The sequence below is a fragment of the Poecilia mexicana genome, unplaced genomic scaffold, assembly GCF_051168715.1.
Source record: "Poecilia mexicana isolate PSO_F unplaced genomic scaffold, ASM5116871v1 scaffold_21, whole genome shotgun sequence".
Taxonomy (NCBI): Eukaryota; Metazoa; Chordata; class Actinopteri; order Cyprinodontiformes; family Poeciliidae; genus Poecilia; species Poecilia mexicana.
In genome coordinates, this window is record NW_028263390.1 from 7,611,043 (window position 1) to 7,627,125 (window position 16,083).

At 40.5% G+C, this 16,083-nt stretch overlaps 1 protein-coding gene across 4 annotated transcripts in view; it reads right to left on the bottom strand.

Annotated features, from left to right (window-relative positions):
- klhl29 (kelch-like family member 29) overlaps positions 1 to 16,083 on the bottom strand; it is a 268,562-nt gene that overhangs the window by 134,918 nt on the left and 117,561 nt on the right. For all 4 annotated transcript variants that reach the window (XM_088002054.1, XM_088002057.1, XM_088002055.1 and 1 more), the window contains one exon: positions 418 to 565. In XM_088002054.1, coding sequence (XP_087858180.1) covers positions 418 to 565 — 148 coding nt within the window. The remainder of the gene's footprint in view (positions 1 to 417; positions 566 to 16,083) is intronic.

Genomic DNA, 16,083 nt, shown 5'->3' on the forward strand with positions numbered 1-16,083 from the left:
ATTTGTAAAAACAGCTATAAATCAATTAACACATTTCTTCCTACCTCACTATTTTGCACTGCTTTGAGATGAAAAAAATCACCTAAAATGCCAGTAAAGTCTTGTTTATGTTTTGTCCCATGAAAAAAAAATGGGAAAAAGCTCATTGTTTGTCTACTGATGTTGCATGATGTAAAGATATGCATAGATATGTACACTTGTGAAGAACATCTGAAGTGCTTGCAGGGCAGGATGCCTCATTAGCATCAGGTGTGCATGTAGCTGGCCTGGGCTGACGGGGGTGTAAGCACGTGAGCAAGAAAAGCAAACCTGCATACATCTGCTGCGCACACGCATACTGATGATGTAAAGCCCTGCAAACTCAAGTTAGCTGGACAGAAATGCTGCGTGCGTGCGCCTGTGTGTGTGACTCATTACCGGTGGGCTCGCCGTCTCTGTGTTGCTTGGCAGGGGGCTCGTCTGTATCCCAGGGTGTGAGCTGGTTGATGGGCGTCTGTCCCCACCTGACTCCCGGAGCCAGCAGCAGTCCTGGGGTCTGGTTGTCTCCAGGAGACAGTCCAGAGACCTGCAGCAGAGAGAGCCACAAACAACAGCGCTGATTAGAGCCGAGCACCAACAGAGCGAAGAGACGCGGCGAAAGGAAAAACAAATTATCCGGCGCTGCTTTTTTTTTTTTTTTTTTCCCTTATTCAGCCGCCCCAAAATTGTTTGGATCAACAAAATGTGTTTTTAATAGAATATGTTCCTTAAAATTGGGTGAAATTTGCAAACTGCAGCCACGTGAAAACGGTTCTTCAAGGTCTGGAAGTGAGCAGTGATGACGGAGTGCAGTGTATAATTAGCAGTGAGTGAGCGATGATTACAGCCTATATATAATGGGGACAAGCAGGAGGGGAAAAAAAAAGTCCTGCTCACCGCCTCAAGAGTATCCGCAGACAGTAATATTTCATTTTTATGTTAATAAATATTAACTTTCGACCGCGGACTACATTTAGGTTGTGATTCTTTAACACATTATTAATTTTGATAAAAGAAAAATCAATCAGAGTCCAAATAAAGATTTTGTTTTTCTTTTCATAGAAGTGCGAGGAAAGGAAATTGGAAAGCTTTCTTGCAGGAGGCTGCTAAAAGTTCCCTAAGCCTTTCTTTTCTCATATGTTTTTCTCCAGATGGGGAGTAAGAAATGTTATCAGGCCAGCGCAGGTTGATGAAAACACAGGGTCAATCACCAGCAGACCTCTGAGCAATATTCGTCTCTCCCTATCAGAAGTTAGGCCACTTGGTCTAACAACTTGGCAGGCAGAGGGCAGAGCCAAGCCTCATTCCCGCTCCCCTCGCCCCGGCCAGCCTGAGTTAATAGAAAGGACCTGGTCACAAGTCTCCTCCTGCGTCCTCATGTCTGATCCCTCCATCCCTCAGTTCCATTACCCCTCCTGCCCTCCCCCAACCCTCGACCCCGAGTCCACTTCATCAGGCGCGCCATCGTGCATTCCAACAGCCGTGTCGACAAAGCTCCCGTCAGGCTGACCGCGCCGGGGCAGGAATGCAGCCCGAACAATTTGGTTTATAGTGAATTACTATGCAGCCTCATGAGGCGCCTTGAAGGGGTATTCGTACCCTTTAACCTTTTCACATTTTGTCACAAACGTTAATGCAATTTGTTTGGAATTCTTGTGACTGTCCAATACGAAGTAGTGGGTGTCGATATAGAATTTTGTTTTTTCTCCAAAATATCTAAAAAAAGTGAGGCATCAGAAAAGGTTGGAGGTGGTAAGTCTTGTAACATATTCTTGATGGGACGTAGGTCTGGACCTTGACAGAACAATCCCGACACATATTAGTAAACTTTGATTGAAACCATTCTGAGGGTACGGTTTGGGGTTACCGTCTTGCAGGAAGGTGAACGTCTGTCTCAGTCCTGCGACACAAGCTAGTGTCAAGTTACAAATGGGAGGACTTGTGGTTTTCTTTTAACTCTTTACTTGTCACTTTTACAAGAAGGTCAGAACTAATACATTTCCTGTCAACAGATTCTCCCAACTTTCCAAAGTTACTATGAACATCTTAGTTGCTTCTTTGATTGGTGCGACTTTTTGAAGTCAAGCCAGGCCTTATTAACTTAAAGACTGAGTAAGAAGTGAGATGTTCAAAGCTTTTGGTAATCCAGATTCATCCATCTGTGTTTTGGCCTCTTGGCTACCAATGCCGTCCTTGTCTGGTCTATTGGTTTTGGTGATTTCTTGGTCATTTTGTCCTAATCCTGCTTTCAACTTCCCAAAACTTCTTCCTTGATATTTCTGCTGTGCGCCTTGGTTTTCATGATGGTGTTTGCCCCTGATGTACAACAAAACCTCTTCATAAAAACCTGTATTTATGCAGAAATTAGATATAGGTGGACTCTATTTACCAATTTGATCACATCAAGAGAGAATGGTTTTTTCTGGAATTGATTAGAGAGTTCAAGGTTTTAAATGTTACAAAATACAAAAAAAATATAATTTGGCAAGACATCGGGTACTGGATCAATCCCGCTTCTGAAGACATTTCCCTCCCAGCTTTAAGTGAGATTTATCACAGGGGCCTTCAGAACTTAAATATATTACATGCTACAGATGCGGCGCAGCATCTGCTGTCTAATGAACAGATTCATAAAAGCAGACAAGCTCAATGAGTGTCACTTACTTGACGTATCTATAGTCAAAGTTATCTGACAGTTTGTAAGTGCTGGGGGCAAGAGAGGGGAAAAAAAAAAGCAGCTAAAGGAAACACGTCAAGACAAAGCAGAAAACAGAGTGATGGAGTGAGAGCATGACGCTGGGTTTAGGTGGAGACAGACTGTCAGGTCTTTTTGTTCAGCTCAACCTGTCAGCTAAAGACAAGAGAAAACTGAAATGGTTCACTCGGAGAATGCCCAAAGCGCACAATTGCACTTGACAGCCCTAGAGACACAGGGAGACCGATTTGGTGTGAAGAGCTGTGTTCTCTAGCCTGCTATTTGTTTTAATAAATGTTTTCACTCCTCTGCCTCCTCGGCGCTTTGCATGTTTCATTCCGAGTGCGCTTTACTTTTATCTACGTTCAGGCAACTTTTCATTAAAGCGCACTTGCTGTCCCCCAAACCTCGCATTTATACTCCCACATATTTTGTGAAAACAGTAGGGGGGTGAGGGAACGGGGAAAAGATCCGTTCCATTGAAAAGCGGTCCATCTGTAAGTGATCTAGCGCATCATGTAAAGGAGAGAAAGGAAAGAAAAGAGGTTTTAGTCAGCGGCATCACACTGACAGCATATCAGCTTGGCTCAGGAACAATCCTGACTTAAAAATGATCAAGGTTAGATAGTGAAGCGCGTACGCCAACACATCCACGGGACACACAGGTGTGCATGTGCACACACACACGCCCCGAGTCGCCAGGAGATATCAGGAAAAGGTTTTTATTAAGATGGCAGGCTTGCTGTAGGCAGGCGGCAAGGTACTGTAGGTTCTGGGACAGTAGCTGCCATTTTCTCTCAATTTTATTTCCTTTCCCTATTTGTAGTCCCCATCCTCCCTAGCCAACCATTATCACCGGGCAGCAGATGGTTTCCTCTGACTTGACAAAGCCCACGCTGGAGGAGGAGGAGGAGGAGAAAGGGAGCCAGATAAATAATTTTTTTGAGTTGAGCCAAGCCATTCTGTGTTAGTCGTCAGGCTGACTGGGGATGTTTTCTGGGTGGGGGGTGGGGGGTGTATATGCAGCCTCCCTGCCTATAGACCACACATTGGAAGAATTATCAATGGGTCCCAAAAAAATGTGCAAAAAACCCCCCTAAAAGTTTGTTGTTCAGTTACATAAATGGCTTATTTTTAATAGTGCAATTAAAAAAAAACATTTCACAGTGAATAAACTTTATATTCATTGTCCATTTTGTTCTTGATTAGAGATGCCCAGACACTGGAGTCGGTCAATTTCTCCTCCACAAGCTTGGATCAACAATCAGCAGGTCCAACACAGACACAAAAACAAATCCGATTTTCTTTAAAAAAAAAAAAAAAGCAGAAAATGCAACAAAACCGAGAGCTTCCAATATTCTAAGAGTTACACAAACACAAACCAGCAATTTGTACATTGATGCATTTTTCTTCAATTCAGGGAAAACATAAACTAGGGTGATAGACCGGCTCAATATGCCGTAAATTGAAACGCAAGGGCTTAAATTACAAATGGCTTTGAATAAAATCCATATTTCTCAATTTATTAAACATGCGCCGTCACATTGTAATGAACGCTTCCACGACGGGAATTTATCTTTGTCATCAACCTGGAAATGGGAGAAAAGCATTCGTTTGAACTCAAAACATAAACCATAAGTATGTCGTAACGGAGCAGATTGAAACTGGAAGCGTTAGGATGTCCTTTCTAAAGCGGTCGCCTCGTATCGCTCCCATAACCTGAGCACCGGTGGCTCTGTGCTGCGCTGCCCATCGCCTTGTTTGACCAGAGTGACTTTCTGTTTACTGCTCTGACACAAACCCCCTATGGTCATGGGTGTTTTACCTCCGTGTCCCCATTAGATAAAAGGTGAAGGATGGCTGCTCAGGAGCCATTTGTGACAAGGTGGTCAGTATTATCAGGGGACTTGCGAACGATATTTCCAGCTCTCAAAGGTGCCCAGTTATTTTAGGGATAAACTGCAACATCGTCTAAATTTGAATGTGAACAGAAATATGGCAACTCTAAAATAATTAGCTGTTTGTTTCAAGAAGATTTAGCATTTTAAGCTCATTTTCTAAAACAGTCGTACCAAAATGCTCTCTACCTGTAACATAGCATAAACAGAATAAATATTCAATAATCCAAGAATAGATGCAAGTCATCCATAAATTTAAATGCTCCCAATTAGTAAAGACAATTTCACTCTCATAAACCTTTATGTCAAGAACATATAAAATATGGATGCAACTGAGCCATTAGTGTGGTTACAAAGACAGGGAATAAAAACTGTATACACAGAATTTAATAAACTTTCTTGTGATAAACCATGAGCGTTTTTATTGCTTCCCGTTGTTTTTTATTCATTTTTTTTATTATTTTTTGCACATAATCTGTGAAAATTTGAGCCTGCATTGAACCCCCTGAAATTGTTTTTCTTGTTTAGTTCCCCAGGACCACAATGTTTCTTGCTATACTCCTCTTTACATCAGCTCTAACCCTGACCTTGATTAAACCCCCACAGAATGATGCTGCCAGCACCGTACTGGTGTACAGGTTATTAAGGGTGAATGCCATAGAGTTGAATTTAGGTATCGTTTGATAAGAGCATCTTCTTGACAGATTTTATTTGATAAAAAAAAGAAAGAAAAGAAAATGACATCCTTTCTCTTCTTAACAGTCACTATTATGTTTTACTGCATCACATAAAATCCCATTCAAATACATTCAAGTTCATGACAAAATGTAAAAAAAAAAAAAAAAAAAAAATGAATGACTAAGAAAAGATTTGTTGAATTTTTGGATGGATAACTCCTTTGACTATACCCGTTCTTTTAACTAAATCAACCTGCAACTTCAAAACGCCCACAGTCAAGCCAGAAAATGTCCTTTCTACTCAATCCTACGCTTGTTGTTCCCATGTCAGATTCTTGCATCCAAGAGGGCATGATGATATCAAGACAAATCAGACCCAAATACTCCGTTTCCTTCTCTGACCAGGCAGCAGAGGCAGCAGCGTAACTCTGCTTGGCATGTTGGCTTTCCTTTCGGACAAGGCAAACACTGACATCTGTCACCGTGTGCTGATGCACGGCGCTGCTGTAGTGCGCATTGTTGTTCGTAGAGCTTTTTTTTTTTTTGCCACTGGCTACCATCTGCTGCGAGTATGTTTAGGAGGGGCTGTGTTGTGATCCAGGACTTCGGGCTTTGATTGCTTTCAGTTATCCACATCCAAATAAACAGAAAGCGTTTGCTCATGGCATTGTGTTTGTCTTTGTTCAAGCCAGCCATCACTTCCCTGATTTATTGAACCAGTTTAATCCTCGGAAAACACAGAGCGGGACATCAAGCCTCCCAAGGAAATCTACAACCATGGACATTCAGCATAAGCTTCACCTCTATGGTGGTTATGAGAGGAACATGCATGGCTGAGCTTGAACATACAGCGCCTATTCCCTTTAGAAGCAGCTTAGGTTTTTAATAAGAAGTTGAATAATACTTTCCTGAACTTGTTTATTTTTTATTTTTTTTAAAAAACAGGGAACCAGAGTGTGTGAGAGACGAACTTGCCTGTTGGACCCAGATGGGTGCTCGTCATTTCACCAATTCTCAATTTTGTACCTTTGCAGTTTGTGTCCTTTGTTGATGTGGGACACATCAACAAAGGACACAAACTGCTTTGCACAAAAAAAGGACACAAACACTGGATATATTTGCATTGATATCCAGTGATTGATTTTTTTTTTTTTTTGAAAGGTATGCTAAAAGTTTATTGTAAAAAATAAAATTGTAGTTACGAGTCTGAAATAGGGATCAAAACCAAACTGAATACGGTCTAGTATAACTTTTAGAAAATGAAATTAATTATAGGTGAGATGTGAGAATTTTACAGATACAAAGCTTCAAAATTCAGGAAAATGTTAAAATACCTACAATAACTATGGTAAAACACGACGACAAGCATCCAGGTAGGTTTGTTTACCACACAAAACGGAAGAAAGAAAGGCTTCATTTTTAGAACATGGATATTAAACTGAGGTATAAATTGTCAATGCCACAGACTGACCCTGAGTTAACCTGTTCTACACAGTGAAACACCTTAACTGCACAAAAATCAAACTGTCTGCTTTCAAATTTCTGGACAAATCTGGGACAGCCTCACCCTAACTTCTCGATTGTGTTAAATCAAATCTCCTTGATTCTATTTCATCTTTTAATATTCATGGTTTATTAGGTGGCAAAGTACCTCACAGCAACAGCTTGAAGATGCTAAGAGATAAAAAGCAAAAACTAAATAAATGTGGGCGTGTTAATTTACTTTTTTGTCTGTCTCCTGGTGGGTTTAGCCATTTATTTTCCCGTGCAAAGCGAATAAATCCACAATATTCCCAGACATGTGGTGGTCCGGCACCGGGCTGCAATTACGGTTTAATTTAAATGCATCCAAAAAGTGAAACCTCGACAATCAGCCAGCTTTCTCCTGGGAGATGCATGGACACAAATTTAATCATAAAGAAATTTCAATTACAGCAGTCACTGCCATGCCTCACCATACTGGGCTGCGAGGGTAAAAATAATATCACACTGTTATTTCACACTGCGAACAAGAACTAATAAAAAAAAAAAAAAGAAAACTGTATGTGTAAGCAAGGAAATGAAATTTAACTCTAACCGAATAGGTTTTTCTTCCCTTTGGCCAGGCATGGACTGATGCAGTGAATTTGGTTTGGTAAAATGCAGAAGGAGAGGGGAATAATGGCTTTTCCCAGAGAAAAGACATCGAAAGAATGGCATCGCTGGAAGGGGCGAAAGATTGAGAACCAGAGTAAAACAAACTCATCCATCACGACGCCTTGTATCATTGCATTTGACAGATTATTTTAAGCTTTTTCTAAAATGCAAAAAAGCAGAAGACAAAAATCGTTGTTTTTTTGTTTTCCCCCCCTCTTCCTTCTCCTCCTCCAGCCGAATGCTCGAGCAGAGTGTGGTCCGAAAGTGACCGGGAGCATTAAGTAGGGCACAAAAGCACACAACTCTCTCTTTCGGAGATTATTCACTTACTGTATAAAGGTATCTCCTCTCCATGACAGCGCGCTGACAACTAAATGTGAAGTGGATTTGTTCTGGAGTTCTGTCATAATGGAGGTGAATACCGGAGCCAAAGAGCGGGGTGGCTGTGTCCAATCTATTCGGTGAGAACATAGCAGAGCATCTCGCTGGTAAACAAAGAGTCCACCGCGCCATGTTTGGCAGCCATCTTAAAAATCGACTGGTGCAGCAATGTGCCGAAAATATCAGGGTGCCATACGACAAAGGTGTGTATTCGGTTGCATGAAACTGCAGAGAAAAAACTGAAATTTAAGCCATCATGTTAGTAATTGTTATAAAAAATAAAGCAAAAAACGGAGGAGAATGGACGTTTTAAAATTTAAAGAAAAAGATTGAGCATGTAAATTAGTTTTTGTCTGAACCACCAGATGAAGAGGAATACTTCGGAAAAAATGCATTTTTGAACCTTGCATTAGTGCAATTGAAGTCTAAAAGAGGAAAAATTCACCGAAGTAGTGCTATTGCAGACGCGTAAAACCCTGTGGGAACCAGGCATGTGCTGTTTATAGGTTTGACAAAGTTCCAGTTTTGAAACTAACAATATGCTGTGCTGATGGCTCCACATCAGTTCAGTGATGAACCGAAGGAAGTGTAGAAGTCAGCAGTTTTCACAAACGGTATAAAACATGTAGTAATGCAGTGGTAGCCCTTCCAGAGCAATGACTGTCAGCTGGTTACAAAATGTCTCCAACAATTTTAATGCTTTCTAGTTTTTTTTTTTTTTTTTTTTTTTTTTTTTTTAAAGGACAGCAATTAGATCCTGTCCTTTATTTATGAACAGATGTTTCGGTGCGCAAATACTATGAAACTTTTTATTCAATGTTATTCTGTGGAAATTTTACAATGGTCCACGGTGAGCTTGAAATATTTTCAGAGGCACATATGGTCAAGTTGGTTTATTTTTTGTGACACCTTCAAATTGACGATGCCTGGCTCATGCTAGACGAAACGGAACAAGTTTGCTGAAATGTCATATCCACCGTCAGGCAATCCTTCTTATTATAAAACAGAAATGTCAGCCATCGCTGATGGCTGGTTGTTCAGGATTGACGGTTTGAGCAGTCAGATTTCAAAATCAAAACAAAATGCAACCTTTCAGGCACCGACATTTAACACAGACAACGCTGATCCCAAGCAGCATAACATGCCAACACAAAGGAAACAAAGCAAAAGCACTCTGGAGGATATATGAGCTACTGATGTGCCACAGAGAGGGGTACGGATGCAGACTCTATAATTTCATGCCCCAGGCCGAACGAGTGAAGGGGAACGGACTTCCCTTCCTCTGAAATTTAAGCTAAGACACTCCGACAGCTTCTGGCTCGACGCACACGTTCCAGAAAAGAGAAGCGTGATCGCAGAGGCGAGGCCGATAAGCTTCAGTGAAAAAGCAGGGTTGGAAGGCCCGTCTAATATCCCATGAGTACTCGGAGGTTGCAGCGTTTGCCCTCCAAAACCTCCCTCAGCTTTTCTTATTTTTTTTTTTTTTTTGCGTTTCCTTTTTCTCATACATTCAGATCAAATGGCTAACCTGTCAACGTTCTGGGAGCATCTCTTATCTGGGGGGGACAAGCAGCACAGTGAGGTTTTTTACAGAGGGTGACCAGTGGTTGGACATGCGAGCGATGGGGGACTTCCTAATGTCACTGTAACACTTCCCAGAGGAGACTGGCACAGGACAGTCAGAGACGTAGGTCTCCAGCAGGCCATGACCCAGCCTGATGTGTGGCGAGTGTTTGGGGAGAGAAATATCCACGGCCTGTCACCGTGGCGCCATCAGAGACCCACAGACAACTGTGTAGCTCCGATCGCTGGAGGAAACTGAGGCAAAATGAAAACGGCGTATGACCTTCATTTACGCCAATAATAAACGAAATTCATTTCAGTATGGCAGTAAATGGGCAATATGTTTTTTTTTTTAAAACATAATGGAAGGAAGCTTTCTGAGTTTTGAAAGCGAAATATTCAAGAACAAATTGATTTACCGGCAAAAGACTTAAAAAGCTTCAAATTCAAGAACAAATCAGAATCTTTCTTCCTATTCTATTTCAAAGCAGCAGGGTAATTTTATTAAATAGAGTTTTTGGAGATGCACTTCTAAAATGGAAAAGAGCAATCGCATATGGTTGGTAAGAGGGAGACTCCCCCATCGTCATGAACTGAAAACTGTTTTCTTGGCAAAAAATAAATAAATAAATAAAAAGGACATTCTAGTTTGGAGTCTGTTGAACAGGATGTATTGCGGCTTATTGAGGACACACAAAAGGATGGAGTAAGCACTCTCATCCTCAGCCCTGGAAAAGTGGGTTTTGTGAAAGTGAATGAGTAAAGTAGAGGGATTTCTTTTCATCTACCAAAAACACTTCAAGTTCAAAACATATTTTTTTGTGTGTGTGTGCCAGGATTAGGAAACGACCTGAATTGTTGCTGCAAGAGACGGAACAACCCAAAGCTGATGATGGAGTTGGACACGAAACAGCTATAACAGATAACTTCAGCGGACGAGGCAGTCGATCCATACAGGCAATCACGGCTTTTGGTTATGGGGGACGTATAAGCTACATACATCGCTATCCCTGCTTTCGTCTTATAGGCAACCTTTGTGTTACGCACCGACAGACTGAGCTCTCAATAGCCTGTACTGTAAGGTTTCAAACTAGAGGAGTAGTTTGAATTTCCTGTGTAAAAACAGCTTCAGGAACCAAACCGTCATGATGTTTGCGTGAAAGAATTCTATTGCAAACTTGTTCGTACGAGGGCTAAAGCTTTGCAAACAACAATGCAGTGCTTCAGCACCACCTCAGCAGAAGAAAGGTCGGTGAGTGTTGCTTCTGCTGCTGTTGGGACAAAGAAGGCAGTTTGCTGGGTGAAGCTATAGGAAGCAAAGTGCATTTGCAAGGACCTTATGGTCTTACATAAAATGCAACAGCTAAAGATCAGCCTTCACCATCTGTGCGAGTTAGCAATGCTGTTTGTTTGAATTAAGGAAGCTATAGACTTTTCTTCCTCCACTTCCACGTCTCTGTATTCTGCTAGATTGGCCATAACCCTGCACACCCCATGCACTTCTTCTATGCTTATTCTTCTACCGCAGTAACTATTGAAAGATGTGATAGGGAAGCAGAGCATGCTGCTCTGGAGAGATCTTTACTTCACAGCATGCAAAGGTTTAATTGCTCTAGAACGCAGGTCTGTAACTCACATGTCTTTGCAGAATGTCTTTATTGGACATCTGGTTTTTCAGTTGATAAATCAACAACTGAAAGTGTGAGCATAACACATGGTTTGATACAACGGGACGTATTGATTTTTGTCGGATGCTGAGAATTCTGATGGGAAAAGTCTCGTCAGTAAAAACCACAAAAAAGTCCACAAGCTTTTCCAGTGGGGCTGTATTATAAAAGCCTAATTTCATTCTGTATAAAAGGTATGACATATTAATTTAGAACATAATGTATAATGCATGTCAGAGAAAATAGCTATAAAACATGGTAAAAGGGCTGTATTATGGATGAACAGACATTTTTTTTCAGATCATCTACTATATGGGGAGCATGTATATATATTCAGAGACACAATCCTGTCACCCTGTATGAGGCCCACTGAAAATATATTCAGTGAGCAGCTTCATATTTGCAATGGGAGGGGGAAAAAAATTACACTCTCTGCTCAGAGAAGAAGAAATCCAGCCTCCCTATTCGAAAGTCTTTCCAACTTTAACTAACTGTATCTACACCCGAGAGACAGGAAGTCAAGCTTTTTTTTTGCCTATGTTTTGCTTAAAACAGAATGACATCATTACCAAAAACTAATGATAGAACAGCAGACAACATGAGGGAGCCGTGTTTAAAAAAACGGTTCAGATTGCAGAGCGAGGATTCCTGATCCTTTTGTTGATGTAGGGAGCGATTAATTGAAATTATATGAGCTGCACCACAAAATGAACTCACAAATGAAAGCTTGTAAACACCGGCGCCTTTATAAAGAGATTATTATTATTATACCGGCATTGTTTGGGCTGCAATTGGTCATCAGTGGAAGGACCTGTTGGACCCCAGCAGGGAAACAGGATGTGCATATCAACACCTTTTTGTGGCCACTGACTGGATGTGGACATTTTAAAGCAGCTACCGTGCTTCACAAAAGTATTTACACCCCTTAAACTTTTTCAAATTTTTGTCCCCAACACACAGTGTAAATGACTGAGATTTTGTGATTACCTAAATTAAATAAGTGCATAGTTGTGAAGTTAAAACATGGCCTTCAATTTGTTTTTTGTTTTTTTCATTTTTTAAATAAAAATATGAAGAGTGGCCTCCAGTTCCATTCCCTATTAGTCACTACTTTTCTTTTTGGGGACATTGTTGAAAGCTTTGAACGTCGAGGAGACAAAATATTTATCCCCTTCTTTCAAAAAAAGGCTCAAGCTCAGTCAGGTGGATGGCCTTTAGTTTAGTTTTGCACATTTTCAACTAGATTTAGACTGTCGCTGTGCCAATCATGGTTGATTCAAGATAAACCATCGCTGTTAGATAAGGATTTTACTCTTAAAAGGTTCTAAAATTTCAAGTGAACAAAAATGCAATACTTTTGTCTGCAAAACGAAGGAAACGTACACATATTGTAACAAACATTTAGCTCTTCCTTGCTTAGACTTTAAACTCAGAGTTATAACAAGGCTACAACACTAAGAGCATAATGACCAATCTGTCAGCTCCGCTTGGATGATCTGGGATGAGGTAACTATGTCACTTAGCAAATGAGTAGCTATCACCTTTCATTAAGCTTTCCAAAAATAGCTGAATTGAATGAGGCACAGCAGAATCTGCACTACTGCTGCCACAAGACGCCTCTCACAAGACGCCTCTCACAACACCAAACCTCAAAAAGTGTGTTTTTTCCTCCCCAACCTTTTTAAATGCTAAAACACAGCGAGCCGAATTAAACGCATGACATTGTGTGACAAGACTTCACAAGAAAATAAAGCTATTCTAAATGCTGATTTAATTTCTGGTACGTCACATGACTCACCAACACGGATGGGTGCCTAAGAACGTCGGCTAAAAAAGTAGGGCTCCAGCGGCGATTCAAGCAACCTGTGTTGATGTTCCAGCCTTTGAGGATTTAGTCTTGGAACTGCAGGGTTTGAGAGAGAGGACTGAAAGACTGGTTTTATCCCACAAGATGAAGTGGTCAGTGCAGCTTTGGACTCCTACGAGCACAGGAGGGAGTCCACACAGAGCCCTGCTTGGGGTAAGACGTACACCGGAGAGACATGCTGGGATCATTAGAGACCCAAGTCTCCTAAAGAAAACTGAGAAATAGCCATGAACTGTGCAGCGGCAGGTGGATAAACAGACCTTCGCTTGAATTATGGGAGGATTCCTCCACCCCCCCATCGCCACCACCACACCAAGCAAAAGACTTTTCTGTTTGGAAACGCCTTTCAAGTGGCTGTGAATGAGCTTCTGTTGATTTGGCCCGTTGTTGGTTATTTCAAATGCTAATGCACGTCTATACAGATGGCAAAAGTAATTTCAGGGTCCATCTCCCGTGCTCCTATAAAAAAAAGATTCCAATTAACAAGTAAAATTACACTGTTTTGGAAACTTGGTTGATGTCTCCATGCTGGTCTTGATCACGAGCAAAAAAAATTTACTTTTATGAACATTTATGTATTACGAACCAGCTTCACGCATTTATGTGGACAAAAATGTTATTCGGTGACGTTTTTGAATTGTGTGAAAATGTTTTCGATGACCCGCAATTTCGACTAATCTGGGATAAAATAAATTTAAGTTTAAGACGTCCCAGAAAGACTGGTTTAATTATAATAATGCCTGTATTAGTAAAACCCTTGAAAGCACTTAAGCCATTAGAGCATATGCTATAAGAGGAGCTGCAATCAATACAGTCGGGTTGTCATTACTTAAGTTATTTAGTTTTTACAAGCCGTTTTCTTCCTTATTTTCCCTGAATACGTGGCAACAATGTTTAATGTCTAATTCATAAATCATTCCACTAGTGAAGTAAATAAAAAAAAATGCTCCTTTCATTTGCTATACAATACAAATGTGACACCAAATACATAAACAAGGGGGTGAGGGGAAAACTTTTCAGGCCAGTCAGGTGTCTTTTGCTTGGACGCCGATAGACGGCATTAATATTTATGAGCTTGATAATAAATCACTTTCATAGATGAGTCATGTTATTTAAAACTGTTCCTGGAGCCAAAAATAAAGATGGAGCACCGCACAGAGGTGGAGCTTACCTGGAGATGCCTCTGCTTTCTCCGTCTCGCGTATCTCGGCTGACATTACAGATCAATAGTGTGCACAAAGGAATACTATTAGTGGTTAAAATGTTTGCATATCACGGCCGTGACTGCATTTCCTCCTGGCTTCAGTTCAGTTCATAATCTAGTATGTCAAATAATGTCTGAATGCACTGCACATATTTTTCCTTTAGAATTATATTTTACTGAATTCGACCAGCTTTTTTGATGCGACAGATTGTCTCAATCTCGGGTTGTCCTACTGCCAGGAAAGGATTCATCTTTTTGTTTTCATAAATTAATTTTTATTAACAGCAATATTTTTTTAGAGCGAAAGGCTCTGCAACCTTTAGAAACCAGAGACATTTTTGTGCAAATGTTACCTAATGTTTTGCAAAAAAAAAAAACAAAGAAAATGTTTAAATGGTAGCTATAGAAAATTTGTGGTAATTTTTTAAAGAGCCACTATTTTATTTCTGCTCTTATATTTTAATACAAAGAAAAACATAAAACATTTACAAAAGGAAGACTGTTACATTTTATTCTGAGATGTTGACGTTGTTGGGAAATTATGTCAATAAGATATATAAAACATATAAAACTTCGTTTCCAACATAATGTTGGAAAGAAAAAAATTACTGTCATTTTGTTGTGGAAATTAATTCAGGATTTATTCCACGCAAAAAAAAAACCCTGATAAAATCTACATTTATTATATCTATAGTTCAGCACTTTTTTTTTTTTTTTTTTTAAAGACAAATTACGAAGAGCTCAATGTGAAAGGTCCAAAGAGCTGCAGGCTGCAGAGCCCTCTTCTAGTTCTGAGGGGGATCACACTGACATTTACTGTACATGCAAGTAATGAACTCATTCTGGGATCAAATCCGTCTCCCCTGCTCCTCTAAAGTCGTGACACCCTGGGCAGAAAGCCACATTGTCCATGTCAAACATCAGCACTGATGGCGCCTGCATCATCTCTACTTTCTTATTTCCACTTCTCAACTCTGGCCCACATGTCGACTGGGGCTTGTAATCTTAAATAGTGTACAGGTTTGAGCTTTTAAGTCCCTTGTAAGGTAGTTTTGGTTGTAGGAAGGGGTTTGGGATGGGGACCAGGAGAGAGCATCTTTAATCCAAAGCTTATTGAGCTGTCAGGTTTCACTCCCTATCAGAGAGCATTGATTTTCTGTCACATATTCGACTGGGTGTGCTTTTAAATTTGCCTTTGACAGAAGCGCTTCTTATAATGGGCCTGCTTTTGGTGGCTATGACCACATCAGGAAGCCCGTACAGCTATTGATTCGTGTTGACGCCAAGCATGGTCCTTTATTTAAATTGATCCACGGCTGTGTAGCCAAGTGCTGGTTTCACACACTGATGTTTAATGAAAACCATCAGGCGGAATTATCGAGTGCAACGCAGCGGAGTCATCACAATCTGATGTTGGGGAAGCGCAGCGGCGGCTAATGACGCTAATGTTTGTGAATGAGGAGATTTAACATTTCGCTTTGGCTGTGTATTTTTGCATGAATTTTAAAGAAATTACTGCTGAAAATTATAATTCTCCACATTAGTGGTTATCAGTGACCTTTCCAGCACTTGATTGAGTTGTCAAAAGCTTTACTACTTGAAAGGAATGTTAAAAAGCCAGCATATATTTTAAATGACTGATTAAATGGATCTATTAAACTTTTCTTTGGCCTTTTACTGAAAAAAAAATATATATTTTTTTTTAATCATGAGTAAAAAAAGCTTTCTGAGAAAAAGACAATAGCATAGAAATCTCTCATTTCCAAACCGCTAAGCCGAGGAAACTCAACATGCAGACTGAACAAAAGAGAAACCTCCTAATTAATATCAAAATTAATCTCAAACAGTGGAAGAAGACGACAAATGGGCTGTGTTTTCCGCTGGGACCGGGTCTCATAATGGAGATATACAATGTGCATTAAGAGGACATTGCTTGTGAGAGCAGTCACAATCTCTTGGCCATGCCTGGACATTAGT